Source organism: Nilaparvata lugens, chromosome 1 (genome assembly GCF_014356525.2).
Source record: "Nilaparvata lugens isolate BPH chromosome 1, ASM1435652v1, whole genome shotgun sequence".
NCBI classification, from domain to species: Eukaryota; Metazoa; Arthropoda; class Insecta; order Hemiptera; family Delphacidae; genus Nilaparvata; species Nilaparvata lugens.
Window position 1 is genome coordinate 30,553,887 of NC_052504.1, and position 16,738 is coordinate 30,570,624.

Consider the following 16,738-nt stretch of genomic DNA (forward strand, 5'->3'; position numbering starts at 1 on the left):
CAATCCCTGAGCTAATACAGTTATATAATTCTAATTATATTTAAAACTGTGTTGGAATATCAAAACCCTTATAATTGATAAAAAAATCAACTCTAGTTACATTAAATTAGTCTTTAATTACATCACACATATTCAGGATCAGTTATGCTCAATAATTGTTCCGAAATTACCTCAAATTTTCAAATAGAGCGATAGGCCTATTTTTTATTATCAATGTAGGCTACTCAGATTGAAGCTAGAAGCGTGGAAGCTACGAGTGTTTGGTACTCCCGTTGTGAAGGTGACCACTTGAGGTCAATCTTTTGAACTCTTACAGGTGCCGTGATGGCTTCTTGATGCATTTTGAACTGCGATCAATAAAAAGTTGATTTTTTAAATTTTACACCGAAATGCAGTTATTTATTAATTCTGATTTGAATCTAATAAATAGTTGCATGAATTGAAGAACTGCATTCATTTGATTTACATAAAATAGATGCATGTCTGCATGTCGGTGTAGAAGTGATAAAATGTTGTGTCTAAAATTACTTCCCGCTAGTTCAAACCCCTCAATTTCATCATTATCCCTACTATTATTCATACAAGAAACAGTGATGCTTATTTCTGTGAACAACATCTCAGCAAAAATGAATAAAGACAAACTAATTTTCCATTTCTTATCATACAGCACCCATTTTATATTAAAACTACGTTAATGCAAACCACCAAAATTGAGCAAATATTTATGTTATCTTTAAATCCAATAATTTTTAATCGAAAAACCAGACTGCACTTGATAAACTTATTTAAATATCTTTATCGCGCAGTAAAAAGTTTGTGGAATATAATGCCTAATCATGCATTAGGGCCTACCAAATTCCTTCCTCTGCAGTGGAAATGAACTGACAAATACCTGACCCAATTAATTCAGAGATGATTTAGTTCATTGATAAGTACACATAATATTTTCAAGATAACGTTGCGTTCAGATGCATATGAGATGAGGAAACATGCGTTACGAAAGTTTCAACTGTATAATGACATTTTATTGTAGATTGTCACGATAGTATGTAGAAATAATAATAATTGTGGTGTTTTCAAGCTGAATGTGTACAGTACGCGTACATCAAGTGTAGATGCAGAGGCAGGTTGTTGGCCTATTCTTGGCTCCTGTAGCCCACTGTCCTTGGCGCAGACAAACTCCTGGGAGATTCATTGACTGTGGCAGACAATGGGTCATGTTCTCCCATCCCTGGCTGCCAACTGCAAACTTTGTCTATAAAGCGATCCTCCCGTCGACAACAGCACTAGTCACAACTAGCCATGCCGGCCATAATCAAGGTATACTCATTCACAAGTGTTTGTTATTTATCAGTTCAAGTTATAAGATATTAATCATTATATAATAGTTATATTGTATGCGTTACCAAATTTCTATATAGTGTTGGTTGTTTGTGATACCCTGGTTCAGTTCGTTTGGAATTACAGTGAATTAATCCTGCCCAGGAGCCAAGTACTTGCGAGAAGGCTAAGTAGCATGTTTGATTATTGAAAAATATTTTTATCTCTCAATACACTTCGAGATTACAATCGTTAATTCAATGAATAATAATACATAATTTATTATTTGCTCAAAGCATACCTATACTAATAAATGTATATGGTATCAAAATATGTTTAACAATAAAAATACTTTATTAACCATGAATATATCAGATCCTTGGCACTGAATTACATTCATCCATAAAAAATGACAATTATATGTGATAGTCTGCATGAAAAATTATGTGAATATATATGGAAGGGACTAAATAAATATTAGTCTAATAAACACGAATATTTTATATGACCATATAAAGATAACAGAAAAATTAAGAGCAGAAAATTACATGAGCGATTAATAATATTTGAATAGGAACGTTATATGAATAGAAATAATCTGTTTGCAATAACATACGATAACCTAACGATAGAGTAGGAACTGTAATTAAATTAATAATTATTGAATGGCCAGTTAAAAATATCAATAAGTAATATTGAATCCTGGTTATTCGGATTCCAGATCTTTCATTTTATCAAATTTGAAATTCTATTCCAATTTGGCTCTCCCTATTAGATTTAGAATTATGTTGCATTAACATTATGTACCTTGAATACTTTCTTGATATTCAGACTATCCATGTAACTGGAAAACTTCGAATTTCGAAATAAAATCAGTTTTGGATCACCTATTGTAGAGCTGTTTTTTTCTAAAGATTGAATAGTCTATATAATGTTCTCTTTCATCCAATAAATTATACTACACACGAATGAATATCATGTTCAATGATCACGTTTGTAGCAGATATCCATTCATCAACAAAAACAATAATTTTGAATGGGTTCGACGTAGAAATACTCCACGATGTAACTTAATATATGAATCTGGTGTGGGGGATTATGAAAACTTATGAGAAGGGTAAAAGGAGGTTTGCAGAGTTTTTTCAAATATTCAAAGTGCTCATTATAGTAACCAAATTGTTTCATATTCGAGATTATTGGATATATCTCCAATAAAATCATTCGGATTTCAAATTCTCGTCTCTATCCTATAGCCTACAAGTTTAATTCATTCAAATCTTGAGTTTTGTTTTATTTTCCTTGTCAGGCAATCTAGAAGAATAATAAATTGACCATTTTTTCTTCTATTCTCAATCGTCCCCATTTCGATGAATGATCTGATTCATTACTTGCTCCTGGTAATTGGCTCACAAACATTATGTCTTTAGAATGACGACTCTGATTGTAAGCATTCCTCCCAATGAACTGTTTTATTCTCCTCTATTCTCATAAGTACCCTATCCATATTTTAATTTAACAATTCAATAATCTTTTACCTCCTTCTCTATTATCCCTCTCCAATATATTTAATTACCGTACTGTAAAATTTAAAACTTTTTCTCAATTCAAGCTTTGAACCAGATTAAATATCTTCTATCGTGACTCCCTTAACAGTTCCCGTCCTTATCATCTCATTATCTCTAAAAATATTGACTCTGATATTACACTCATGTTACTTCTGTTGGCATTGGTTGAGATAACCAACGGTATTATATTTATTTATCCATTAAAAAAATACCGTACATACCGTACGCGGGTGCAGTAGAAGTAAATGGCGTTCGATCAAACAACCAATCCTCAAATGACTAATTTTTTCAATACTATATTAATCTTAATAATTGAATTCCACTTCTTATAAACCAATTATCAATTCCTAATTGATAGCAGTAGGATCACTTAATTTCACTATAATTTGTGTAATGTGTAATTCAGTTTTCCGATTGATCGATTTTTTCCAGACTAATGTGCTGCTGACAATTTTATGCTGCTGCTGTTTGGTGAAGGTGACACGTGCAGCGCAAGACGTTCCAAAAGGAGTGAACATTCTCAAGCACATCAACCGAGTCAATGATGACGGCTCTTACACATTCGGCTACGAAGCAGATGACGGCAGCTTCAAGATCGAAACAAGAGATGTGCAAGGTAATGTAAAGGGCATGTTCGGTTACATCGACGAAACAGGAGAGTTGAAAAGAGTCTCCTACACAGCCAGCAACGGCACAGGATTCGAGCCAATGACCACGCCTACTGCTCCCGTATCAGAAGATATTGACGAAGAGGACAGGGATGAAGCGAATGATAGTGATAATGATGAAGACAACAGCAATGACGACGAAGATAATGACAAAACAGAAGAGAAAGATGTATCAACTAGGAGAAGAGGTCCAGTGCTTGTATTGCGACAACCAGCTACTTCAACCAGAGCACCTGTCATACAGCATATACCGAGGAAGACTCCAAGTGATGAAGCTGTCAAGTCTACAACTCCAGCTTATGGAGATTACATTGCAGGCAGGAAACCTTCCATGGACCTCTTTATTAGAGCTGTTGCTACTGCAGACTCGAATTTACACAGGGCAAGAGACAGGATTGATCAAAGCCAGCCTAGGACAACAGCAGCTCCAATTAGAAGGATCCTAGTGACGCGGAGACCAGTGTCAGAAGACCCTCACCACAGAGAGAGTGCAAACCTGATTCGTCGCCAGCTCGGTAGTGATCAAGCATCCAGGGCCATTGACTCACATGACGTCTATCCAGAGGATGGCAGATCTCGTTACATCGCTCCACAGGCAAGACTCCAAAATCAAGTATTGGCCTCTCTCCTGCCACAAGCATCTCCCGAATATAGAAATCAAATTCTAGCTCAGAATGCGAGAGGTTTTGGCCCGATATCTGTTGTTGAGCCCACCTTTCGTCCTGGGTTTGAGCCTCCAGATATTGCACCAGAGGTCAGCACAGTACCACCCACTCCATTTCCCCCTAGGAACAGATACTACCCCGAGAATCATGCTCTACCTATTCCAAGGAGATTTCGCCCTCAAAACGGGTTAGAAGGAGCACGAATTCCTCTTCCCATTGGAGCAGACCCACAATCAAGATATGACAGACCACAACTCACCACTGAGACTCCTCAAATAAGTCCAATTCTTCAAAGAAGGCCACTCTATGCAGAACCCCCTTCTAATTACAATAGAGGAGGAGGTCATGATCAAGTCTCTGCAATCCAGTCACTAAGAGATGAGCTGATGGAATATCTCCTCCAGTACCTTCAACAACGCACAGGAAGAGCAAATGTAGGATTTCAGGGCAGATATCCAGGTCCTGTCCCCCCTCTAACCCCTCCTCAAGTCCCCAATCAGTATTACAATCCCGGTAACTACTATCCTCCTTACAACCAATACCCTGTTCCAAACCCTCAGTATTATAACCCAATGATGTACAATCAATACCCTGGTCAGTTTGTTCCTTTCCCTAATCAGAATCAACAGTATTTCAACCCTTATTTGGGTCAGAACCCTCAATATCCAGGCCCTGTTTTCCCCAATCTGGGTCAATACCCTCAGATACCACCAATTGGGCAGCCATTTCCTGCAGGGATAGCTCCAGGGTTTGCAGGACAAGCGCAACTCAACAACCCAAATATTCAACACTCAGGACAACAGAGTCAACAGTTGCAGCAGGTCAATTCTCAGATTCTAACTAATCCCAGTGCTGCTCCCCAATTGACAGATGCAAGAACTCTCAGTCCAACTCCTTTTCTAAGGACTTTCCGTCCGACTCCTCTGCCACAACAGGATCTCTCACAGCAGGAGCAGATCTTCAGGACACTGGTAGCCGCCTCCACCAGAGCACCTCCCTCACCAGGATATGACTCATCTCCGACCACCGAACTACCCAAACGATCCACACAGCCAATCAGGAATGTTCAAATCCTTGGATCAGCATCCGAGACGGTGACACAACGAGTCACAACCCAGTCAACTCCTGCACAAGTAACAAGCATCAAGTCTTCTACATCGAGTTGAAAAATATCAAAGAATAAGTTAATTCACATCTATTGAACGAACAATCTCAATAGATCTGCATTTTCAATAACTATTGGAAAATTAACTCACAAAAGCAATGTTTTTCCAAATTCAATTCATGAATGTGAAATTATTTAATTGAGTCTCAAATAGATTTTCTACTCTCTCCACTTTTTTTAATGATTGCAAATTCAGCCATTATTCAGATACAATAAACAGTTCATTATTTTTTTATATAAATTCCAATTCCAGTGATTTCTCTATAAATTGAAAAATGAAAAAGTTATTATCTAAAATGGGGATAATATTATTATACTTATCTCTACAAACGAGGGATGTTCTAGTCCATTATTGATCCATTCCTCTTGAAATATTTTTGTCTAATCAAAAAAAAAAAATTAGTTCTACCCAATAAGCTGTTTCACTGATAATTGCTGAAATGCGCAATTTGACGTCCTTAATAATGGCCCAATCATGGATTTTATTGATATGGCTTGAACCAAGCTCAACACTGTAAATTCAACTGTAATAGTAACAGTTTTGAATACGCTACTTTTATCCTATGATCCATATCATTCACTTTTTGAAGAAGATGAAATGGAGATAATCTTCATCCTTATTACATACGAGTTAATGATCAATGCATTTCTGTAATCACCTGCTGTATATACTGTCAGATTCTTCAAGTCTCTCTCTTGGATGATGTATGTTGCGCTTGCACTGAAAGCAAGTACAACCATGCACACTATCCACTATTAGCCTATTATTGTACATATCAAACACAGATGCGATTTATTCGAGCAATATCTTCTATTGGTTTTTATTCAATATACAAGTCGTGATAAAATCTGTTATATTGTGATTTTCAAAGTATGAAAAATACCCCCTTATCCTTATTGTGATTTTAGAAATCAGGTATTCAATATTTTTTATTATTTGATGTTGATAAAAATGTTGTTCACTCTACCTTTGCATGATAAACCTCGTCTTGCATGCTAACATCTATTGTTGTATCAATTATAATATTATTTATGAGTTCGTCTTATTTGAAGGTGATTATTTATTTTTGTAAAGAAATATGAAAATAAATACATTTATATTCATCTTGAAGTATTACTTGTATTCTGTTATTTTTCATGAAACCCCAATTTTTCTTCTGATTAACAAATATCGGAAAATTATTAATATCGTAGGAAATGTTTTCAAAGTATAATTTTGTAATGATATTGTTAACTCTAAAATTCTTAATGTAGGCCTAATGTATCTCATTGAAAATGTACATCTATAATCCCATTGCTTGAATGGATGTCCTCAATCTTTCATGGAGAAGTATTTTAAAACACTAAAAAATATGATAGTTTAGATGTTTGATTTTTTTTCTTAAAATTTTTGATATCTATGTATTATGTATTCATGCTTTGATAAGTAAGAATATCAAGTGTCATCAATCATCTTCATCTCTATAAATAATAAGTTGATAGACGAAAAATTAATGTCAACCCAACTCAACTGATATTATCTTGAAAATTATAATCTCTCTCAACTGATCTATCCTTGAAAATCTATAATTCTTGCGAAAGTAAATGGGCCTAGGCTTTATTATATTTTGCGACAGTTTCACACTGGTGAGAAACTTTATTAAAGGCAAAACTTTGAAGATTACAGAAAATTGCTTGAGTTAATCGGAATCAAATTCTACATTAATTACATTAACCTCCCCTGTTTCTTCCCAATGGAAAATGTCAATTCCAATAATATAATTTTAGAATGCTTCAATATATTGATATAATTGATTATTTGATAATTATTTATTTTTAAAAGTTTAATTACTCATCAGTTTAAATATCCAATCAAAATTTTAGTGGAAGAAGTTAAGTTAATTCAAAATATTTAAAGTAGGATGGAAGGAAGTTGATGAACAATGTACCACATGTTCCCATAGTAGGCTATTGCTGAATATTTATTGCTAAATTTTTGAGTAACCACTGTTCTCAGGGAGAACTCATGTGTTAGTTATAATATGAGTTGCTCAATCCATACCAGTACTGTACCAAACAACTAATTACCGAATAGACATGAAAGTATATTCGAATGGCTGTTAATTTAATACGCTACTTGAGACATTCTCTATTGTTCCGTGACATATAACTTCGCAGACCAATTACACAAATAAAGCGTGAGAGTAACATCATTCAAGAAATAATCGTCTAGCAATGGAACATTGCAAAACAATGAGAACACGCTATACATTCAAGGTAGGCCTACCTGATCGAGATAGGACAAACTTTTGATGTCTGTATTAATTTTATTGCTATTACATTGTTATCAAACTATGTAATATTTACCAATGAACCATTTCCAGCAACACAAATTGCGTGATATAATAATAACATTAGTTTCATAATGCTCCAGTTTCATTGTTCTTATCAACTAACCGGATGGTTGTGATAATAATATCCAGACCCAGCGCTAATCAGTATTGTGCTGATGGTTTCAAGGATTTTATTAATTGACTAAAGTGCATGACTGGTTGTGAATGAACACTATAGAAACAGTTTTCCAAGCTTATCCAGAGTTTTCCTAGTCTTAACCCAAGTATCATCTTCATATTCCACAAGCAAGAAACAAAATAAGTTGTTCAAATAAACAAATGCAAATTTCCTCAGTTTTTCACAATTATCATTTTTCTAATACATGACATCATACTTTGAGGATTGATTTCAACTTTTCAACTTGTTACTTCACTCAATGGATATTTTGGACTGAAAATACTGAAGCGAACCCAAATCTTGGAAATCTGGTTATACATAAGTTTTCAAATAGCATTTTTATTCAATGGATATTTTGGAATGAAAAGTATCCCAATACTCTAAAGTGTAGACCTACCCAAATCTTAGAAATATGGCGATACAATTCAATTTTTCTATAATAATTATATAATTCATCTAATTTTTTCTTCCTACAGCCTTGCGAGTATTGATATCATTGAGTAAGTTTTTGTTTAGTGTTGAAGTTCCAAGGATCTCGGAGCATTCTAGAACTTTACTACAGCCTACTGTGGTAATGTTATAGTTTCAATTTCATTATTGACAATGATCGATGTCAATAGACTCCCCTCCAGTTTCAAAGTTTTGTTTTATTGCAATAAATATCATAAAATATTATCAATGACAATAATATGTCAAAAAGCACAATTATATTATTATTGGGCCAAGAAGGTTCATTTTGTTTTTGGAATGAACAATAAATACTATGGTAGAGAGGTTGAAAGAGAACATTTACATTAGCATCAAACAATTATTATATGGGCTGTATGTTACATTTTTTAGAAGAATCTCCTCACTAACGATCCTGAAGCCCCCTGTGGGTTGGGGGAGCTTTGAGTCGAACATCGTACTCAAGAATGTGTTGAAAACCAGAAATTACCCACAGTATCCCTGCTTGTCGTAGCAGGCGACTAAAAGGGATACCAAGGCAACTCCAGAAGTTGCCTTGCCTTCAAACCCACGGGATCTGCCCCATTAGGGCAGTTTCGGAGGAGCAAAAAGAAAAACCCAAGAGACCAGAGATGGGTGAAACTCCAGGCACAAATGTGGGTGAAGAGGCTGAGTCAAGGGTGGCCAGGCGCCTTAGAGGCGACTTGGCCGCCCCTTCCTCAGCAGAAGGACCTTCAAAGAAGGCCAGGAGTGGGACTCACGTAGGTCACGAGGACTAATCAGTCTGAAGAGACTGCCAAGCATATCTTACTGGATTGCGACAAGCAGTCAGGTGTTAGCATAGGTGTTTGCAAGAATGGGGTGTTAGCATAGGGAAAAATTCCTTGTTCTTGAAAAGGACACAGGTAGTGGTTTGCCTAACTAACTTACAAAACTTGGGATCACAATAAGCTTCGGTTGACGTGTGGGGTTCTTTGAACCTTTGGATCCTTGAATCGGTCCCTTCAAAAGCAATAAACAACAATAAATGATCCTGAAAATGTGTCACAGACCTGCTGAGGATTTTAAAAATATTTCTAGATGGCAATAGACCCATATCTTTTCATCAAGGATTCGTTGAATGTTCCAATTTCTCATTGAGAGTTGTATTTGTGAAACAATTTCTTAGAGCGCTTTCGGTCAAGCACGCTTTGAGAACCAATCAGAATTATTATCAAAAGCATCTCCATATAAAAATAGGCCTCATTGATTCTTATTATTGGAGGCTACTAGAGACAATCAAAACGTGTTTGACACCTGAATTTTCCTGGAACATCTTTTACAAATGAAGGTATAGGGTCAGTCTCATTTTTCAAAAATCAATAATGTAAAATGTTACACGATTAGTTGGAGAGGAAGAGTGCGTAAAAAGCCTTCATGTGCGATGTGTGAGAGTCAACGTTTTCCCTACGTTCCATAGCAGTTCGACAGGTCCTGCACTCTGTGGGCAATAGCATCAAGCTCATCGCTCTCGCCTTCTACAGTAACTATATAACTTGCTATAACATTAGCTACTGTATCGTCTTCTAGTTTCCATGTAGGCTAAGTTTGACAACAATGCTCGGCCACGGAATAAGCATACCAGTAGTGCTTCTTTTCTCTGTGGCTCGGCTATCGGCGAAGTCGTAACAATAATAATTATTGTTTCTTTATTTTTTGTATCATTATTATTTTTTTCTTTTGAAGCCCCACGCGGAACTACTTAGGGCTCATTATATATTTATTTTTTATATTTATTGTATTTTATTATTGGAAAATGTAGTGTTGATAGTGTTTTTTATCCAATAAATTGGAATTTGAATCTCTCTTTCTTGTCAAGAACTATTTTAGTCTTATTGTTACAATAAGATCCATTGAAATACTTTTCAACTTTTGAATAAGTTACACTTTTATTCCCCAGCAGAGGAACAGTTGAAAATAGGGAAGAAACAAATCTAGGTCGTGTGTTCGGTCACAATGAGTCACCCCAAAATGTGACATTTTTACAATTAATGTCCAACATCTATATATCATTCAATTAATTTTTTAATTTTTTACATAGCTTTCCAGTAATTCAGAGATATTGTGAGCGGTATGTGATTGCAACTGCACATTGATAACCTACTATCACGCTTAATAAGGGTTACATGATTCGTGATCATGCTCAAAGCATGTACATGTAATTTGGGTATCGATCCTTATCCGATAATGCAGTTTATCAACACACAATATACGAATGTTAAATGAGCTGCATTGAATAAATGATTGTTAAACATTGGTGAATGTGCATCGACATTGAACAATGAAGAATATTAGCAGTTAACAGTAACTAGGTACTTGAGAAGCGAAGCGGCTTGTAATAAGCATGGAACCAGACGACAAGTAACAGCCTTGCTGATTGGGCAAGGTCAGTTCGGAAGATATTCACAATATTGCTCACATATCTGCTGCATTGGCCTGTGTGGTAAAAGATTGACCAGGAAATAGGTTCAAGATTTCAGCGGTCGCGATCTCTTCTCATGAGAATGTTGTCACAAACACCTGCTCGTCTCATAACTAAATACCTGTTACTTTGTGGTTTGAGCTGGTCTTAATTGCTGTCGATCTCGTGCACTGACCGGTCCAGCTTCACTCTCACTAATTCCCCTCGGCTTAAACGTGATGTAACCGGATCTGTTACGGTTATTTAGTCCAGTTAAATTATTGTCACTTTTCCTCTGCACGTTTCCGACTAAACGTTCAGTTCGTGCACTCGATTCATATTCGATTGTTTATGATGCCCCCGAAAACGATTAGTTCGATCATGTATCCTGTATTGAATAACTGAGAAATATTGGGATTCTCCAAGATATTCTAAGAGTTCTTGCACGAGCAAGGTACCTGATGCAAAGATATTCAAACTCACAATTCGGGAGCCATTATTGCGTATTGGATAACTCACGAGAGACTCAACAGCTAGTAGTTTATTGAATCAATAAACTTGTATAACTTTGGTAGATTATTTGATGAAGTTTGGATTCATAAAAGACAAGTTTATCAGAGATTCAATCAGCAAGAATCGGTTATTGTAGCTGCAGAATATTGTGACATGCCAATGTGTCTTGGTCCCAGGTATTAAGTACCTAGTCATTATTTTTTTTTAAATTCTAGTGATCTTTACTCATTGAAGCTTGTGATTTGTCTTAAGTTTTTATATCCTATTCAAGATACGGGTGAATATGGATAAGTGATAGTAAAAGAAGTATCAGCATTGATGAGATTTATTCTATTATTTACTCTGGCTGAGATGTGACCAATAATGCGTTTAATAATTCCAAAATGATTTTGCAAAACTTATTGGGTAGGGTATAGAACGCACGAATAAGTATCTTAACCTGGAGTCTGGAGTAAACAGCTTGAACAATATGTTTATTTACATACTGAACCGGTTTTGTTGGAAAGCTTTGACGGCAACGAACTATTTATGTAATTTTTTAGAACAACTTTGCGACTGGTCCCCCTGGTGTCCATTGAGAGAGGCCGTCCGAGATGATCTAGATTCGAGCGGGAAGATATTGTAAATAACCGTCGGCATTCGAACCACTGACCCGGTGCCAGTTCGGGTCCAGTATTTTTTCCCTTTTCGCATAACTGGAAGATGAAGACAAAATTGCTTTACGAGAGTGATTTTCACATAATTAGAGATAACATATTGAGATGAACGACTGCTCCAGTCATGAAGAATGCTGTACATTGCGCAAGTTGTGTTGAAACGCCTGTCATGTAGTATTTTATGACAACAGTGAAAAATTGACAGTATCATTCAGGAATGTTTTTTAAGAGTTTCTAAGCCCTGAATATAAAATAGGATAATCTATCGTAAATTTCTACTCAATTGAGTCTTCATGCCCGTCGTATTTTTTCTCATTCAAAGAGACTTATGTGAAAATGCGTGAAAACTTGAATGAATCTTCATCATTTGACTCCTTCAAACCTTATCAGCTCTTGCCTGGAATACAGTTGAGAGGCGACTTAAAGCTAAATTCATCACTCAAATTATAAATATGTTTACTCATTTAAAATAAACAATGATAATATTCTCAACCAATCGAAAGAGGAGATCTCAATGTGTTGTTTCTAATAAATTATGAATGTGCAAGGTTATCACAATCTTCTAATTCGTTAAAGCTTGTCTCATATCTGACAGAAATGTAGACGTCTGTAGATTGCGGGAATAATAGGTAAGTCCTTATTTTTTATAGGTAAGCCCTTGTTGGGCCAATTGATGTACCGAACTGAATTCAACCAATTCCATTGAATCGAATCTCTTGTGAATCAATAATATAACTCTTCATGGTGTTTCTTGAGATTGTGGATAGAAGGTTGCTTACATAATTTGATTCAATAGTCAGGACAGAATCATATCAGTGTATTAACTTAGTAAATGAGTCAATGACAGCTTTATATATACTTTGTCGTGTATGTCAAATTGTGGTACCAAATAGTTTAATGTTTACTATGCAGTAGAAAAGATGTTATGTTTACTACTGCATATTTATCTAAGATTTAATAAATAATAGGTGGACTAACCTTTTGAAAAAGAATGTTGATACCTCATTCTCCCATTGGTAAGAAGATTTGTATAGATTAATAGCATTCTAGATTTAACTTGAATAAGATTTTACGCTGTTAAGAGTTGAGATGTTATTTGAATATGACTTTATTTTGAGAATACGATTGAGATTGGATCGGGGGAGATGAGTGACACTGCATGTCCTGATATTTTATTACTCAGATATTATAATAAGTGACACGCTTTTGATACTCCAGATGTGAAGGAGGACAACTCGAATTCTTTAAATTTTAAATGTGAAGGAGGCCAACTCGAATTATTTAATTTTTTTATTCAAACAACATAAATACAATTTTTAATTCAGAAACTGTGTCTCATTCAGAGTGTCAATACAACATTTCTATCCACTCAAGATTCAAATGTGAGTGACGAGCTAAGTGTTTCAAAATCACCTGCCAGAGTTTCGGAGCCCACCTGTAATAATATAATTTTTTTCTCATTATTTACCATGTTACCATGTTAGAATAAGATGATCACTTGATATAAGACCACTCTGTAGCAAAGACTATTTTATGAAGATTTGTAACATCTCAAATAAGGGTTAGGGTTCAACACAATATTATATCACTTTCCTTTCCTAAGTATGTTCTACTCTCTCAAGTCTCTCACTTCTTCTGTCTCATCTTAAAAATTCTTTGTTATGTAAAGGATTACGATAAAATTGGGCCATAAACATTGTTTTTCAGCAATGCACAGAGTACAGAACTATAGTTTGTAGCTCACGATTGGATTCTATAATACTTGGGACTAGCTAGTTGCCATTTAGCTTGATTTCTATTTCTTCAATAGATGTAAATCTTGGGTAAATGTCGGCTATGCGTTCTCATTTGCGAGCTCTTAGTGCATCTAAAATTCGAGCCAAGTTTTTTTTGCACCTGGCACAAAGAGAAAGTGAACATTGATCTGAGCAGATGACTCCAAGTATCCAAGAGAGGCGATAATTTACCAAGAATATGTTGAAAAATTGAAATTTGGCTTGTATTGCATATGGAATAAGAATATTTCAAGAAAGTAATAAAGATTTGATTCGAAATAAAAAATTGCAGTTCCACATTCAATTATTATACTTTGCATTGTAAATTAATGAAGATTGTGTTTTTTGTTGTTATTTCTGTAATCCTTTCTTTTAGTTTTGACAAAATGGCATTGAAACCACAGGGTCAAAAACCATTACAAACAATACAACGAAACACAGAAAATGATCCTACTTGCCATACTCTGGCAACTTAATCTCAACATCTGAGAACCTATTCTAAAATCATTATATATAGATATATATTACAATGTAATATATATATATATATATTATATATATATATATATATATGTAATATATTACAGATATATTGACGTAGTCATGGTCTATAGTCATTGTAGTCAATCATGAGGTATTTTGAAATTAGATTATGAGAAATGATGCATCGCATGAGGATGAGCGTAGCCTGTAGCTAATTAGTTAAATGCCTTTAACCAATAGCAGTACTTGCCTACTAGTATAAATTCTGCTGCTCTTGTATTTAGTTTTAGTTTATCAGAGATTGAGAATGGCGTAATAACCGAGACCGGTCTTTCTGAGTATCAATAAATCTGTGGTTTTTGACAATTTCTTAGTCTTTTTCATTCAATATGAATAATTACCACAATATCAACTTCTTAACTACACTAAGTAATTCTTTACAGTTTTTCAAATGCAAAAAATCAAAATAACTAGTGATCAATGGCATTTGTGATAGTGATTGTGTACTGTGATACAATACAAAAATTTTATAGAAGTTCTATGGGGCAAACCTCCTGTTCAAGACCCAGGAGGTGGGAGCATTATTCTTCATGTGAGAAAAAAGTTTGTTTAACATTCAGCAAACTGTTCTCATCTACTTGCTATCATGCCTATCTACTTGCTTGCTCATGCTAGTAGGATAATTATGCTACAAGACAACAAACATTTTTGAGTTTATTTTGAGGTGTGTTGATGAACTTGGTATAGCCTACTAAAGTATCATTATTCATATTCCAGATTATAAAAGGATACGTACGTATTTTCCCATTATTCTTATTGTTATTACACTTAACCATAGAAGATAGTAGTCTGGATTCTAGGCTAGGAAGTGAAACCTATCCACCTGCTTGAGGATTTTTTGCATAACACAAAATAACATCTCCCACAATTATTAGGAATTTTGGCCAGATTGGATGTTCCGCATTATAATTGGAGTGGAATTGCTTTCCTCTAGTTGGAAATTCAATGCCCTAACGAAAAGGAAAGGAGATACCTTGTTCCGGAAGTTCTTTCAAAATATTCATAGTTCCCATGATAGGAAAGATTAGATTACAAATCAATTCGGATAATAGTGTGCAGTGAATGTTGAGCCCGATTTCCACTATAAATGCTGGAGAATTCGGAAATAGATTATAATCAATCATTTTGAAACTGAGACGTCATAATTTTCTACAGATTCTCTCAACTACCTCCTACAACTATGATGGGATAAAGCCTTCAGAAATGAGATTTTTTGAATTCAAACTAGAATTCTCAAATTTGAGGGAGTGAAACTATAAAATTAGTATTGAATATATGAACTCTAAATATATTTTGTAGAATTTTAGAAATCGTTGACCAATTTCTTGACCACGTGATGATCATTTGATACTTACTTGGGAGTAGGAATACTTTTTGGAAATTAGTCTACAGTTTACCCTGAATTTAATATTATTATGTTCTATGTGTTTGAGATCACCAGTGGATCGGAATCCACATTGAATCATTTAATCCCAAGTCACGGGCCCAAGTGACAGAAACATTCAATAGATAGATTTTCACTCTCTCTTCTAGCAGGTGTGCTCGCCTCACAAGCCCCTGGCCGTACTCACCACACCACCCTAAATTGAGAAGAAAATTTCTATTTCAGGCCGCACTCACCACCAAAACAAAAGATTTGTCAGTAGTCTTTTTGAACACTGCTCTGCTGACCTTTCTATGTTGTCCTTCAAGATCTGATTCTGTGATTTTGAGCCCAACACACCCCAAGGTATGCATTGTTTACTAAATATGGAATTAAAAAATATGAGAGATCTTGAAACATTTTACAACAAGTATTGTTATAATTAGCTTGAAAAACTGTTGAAAATGCCCATTTTTCATGAATGTCAGTAATCACCCCTACCAATTGATGATAATTATAAATAATTTACATCCTTTTTTCTTTGCAAGTGTTGTGTTCGGTGTCCTGTAAAAGAACAAAAAAGACAACAGATTCTCAGACTCAATATGTTCAATATTAATTTGGTACAACAGCAATATGAGATTCAGTAGTATAACATATGATTCACGCTACTTGTGTGTTGGATTAACTAGTTTTGATGGCACACAAAGAGAATGAAAAGCTGTTGCTCAACCTGTTGTTGAATGGAGTTCATTTGTCCTACAAAAAAGCCAATTGCACGAATTGAACACTAACAATTTGATGATTCCACCTTTGCACCACTGTGCTGCTCCTGGCTCTCTGTAAACCGGTCTTTCAAGAATACTGTATCGTAAGTTCATATAATATTATACAGTTGGGTTCAATTGCAATTGAATTGATCAGCAACATAAACTATTATGAAGAATATATGATACATTTTTGAAAATTTATTTTTTCAACTATCAAATTTGAAGAATGATGAAGTATGAGGAAAACTTATGAGATTTTGAACTAGATAGCGACTTTCCACATCTTTTCAGGCTTTTTAAAGGAAATCATTCAATTTCCTTGTATCTTACAGGTTTTCTTGTACCTTCTCAATGGCTT

At 34.9% G+C, this 16,738-nt stretch overlaps 1 protein-coding gene across 1 annotated transcript; it reads left to right on the plus strand.

Moving 5' to 3' along the window:
- Positions 1 to 175: 175 nt before the first annotated feature.
- On the plus strand, positions 176 to 6,497 carry LOC111057716 (trithorax group protein osa-like). Its single transcript, XM_022345175.2, has 2 exons — positions 176 to 1,320; positions 3,318 to 6,497. Exons 1-2 carry the CDS (start codon positions 1,303 to 1,305, stop codon positions 5,382 to 5,384), a joined length of 2,085 nt encoding a protein of 694 aa, XP_022200867.2. The 5' UTR covers positions 176 to 1,302; the 3' UTR covers positions 5,385 to 6,497.
- Positions 6,498 to 16,738: the final 10,241 nt, after the last annotated feature.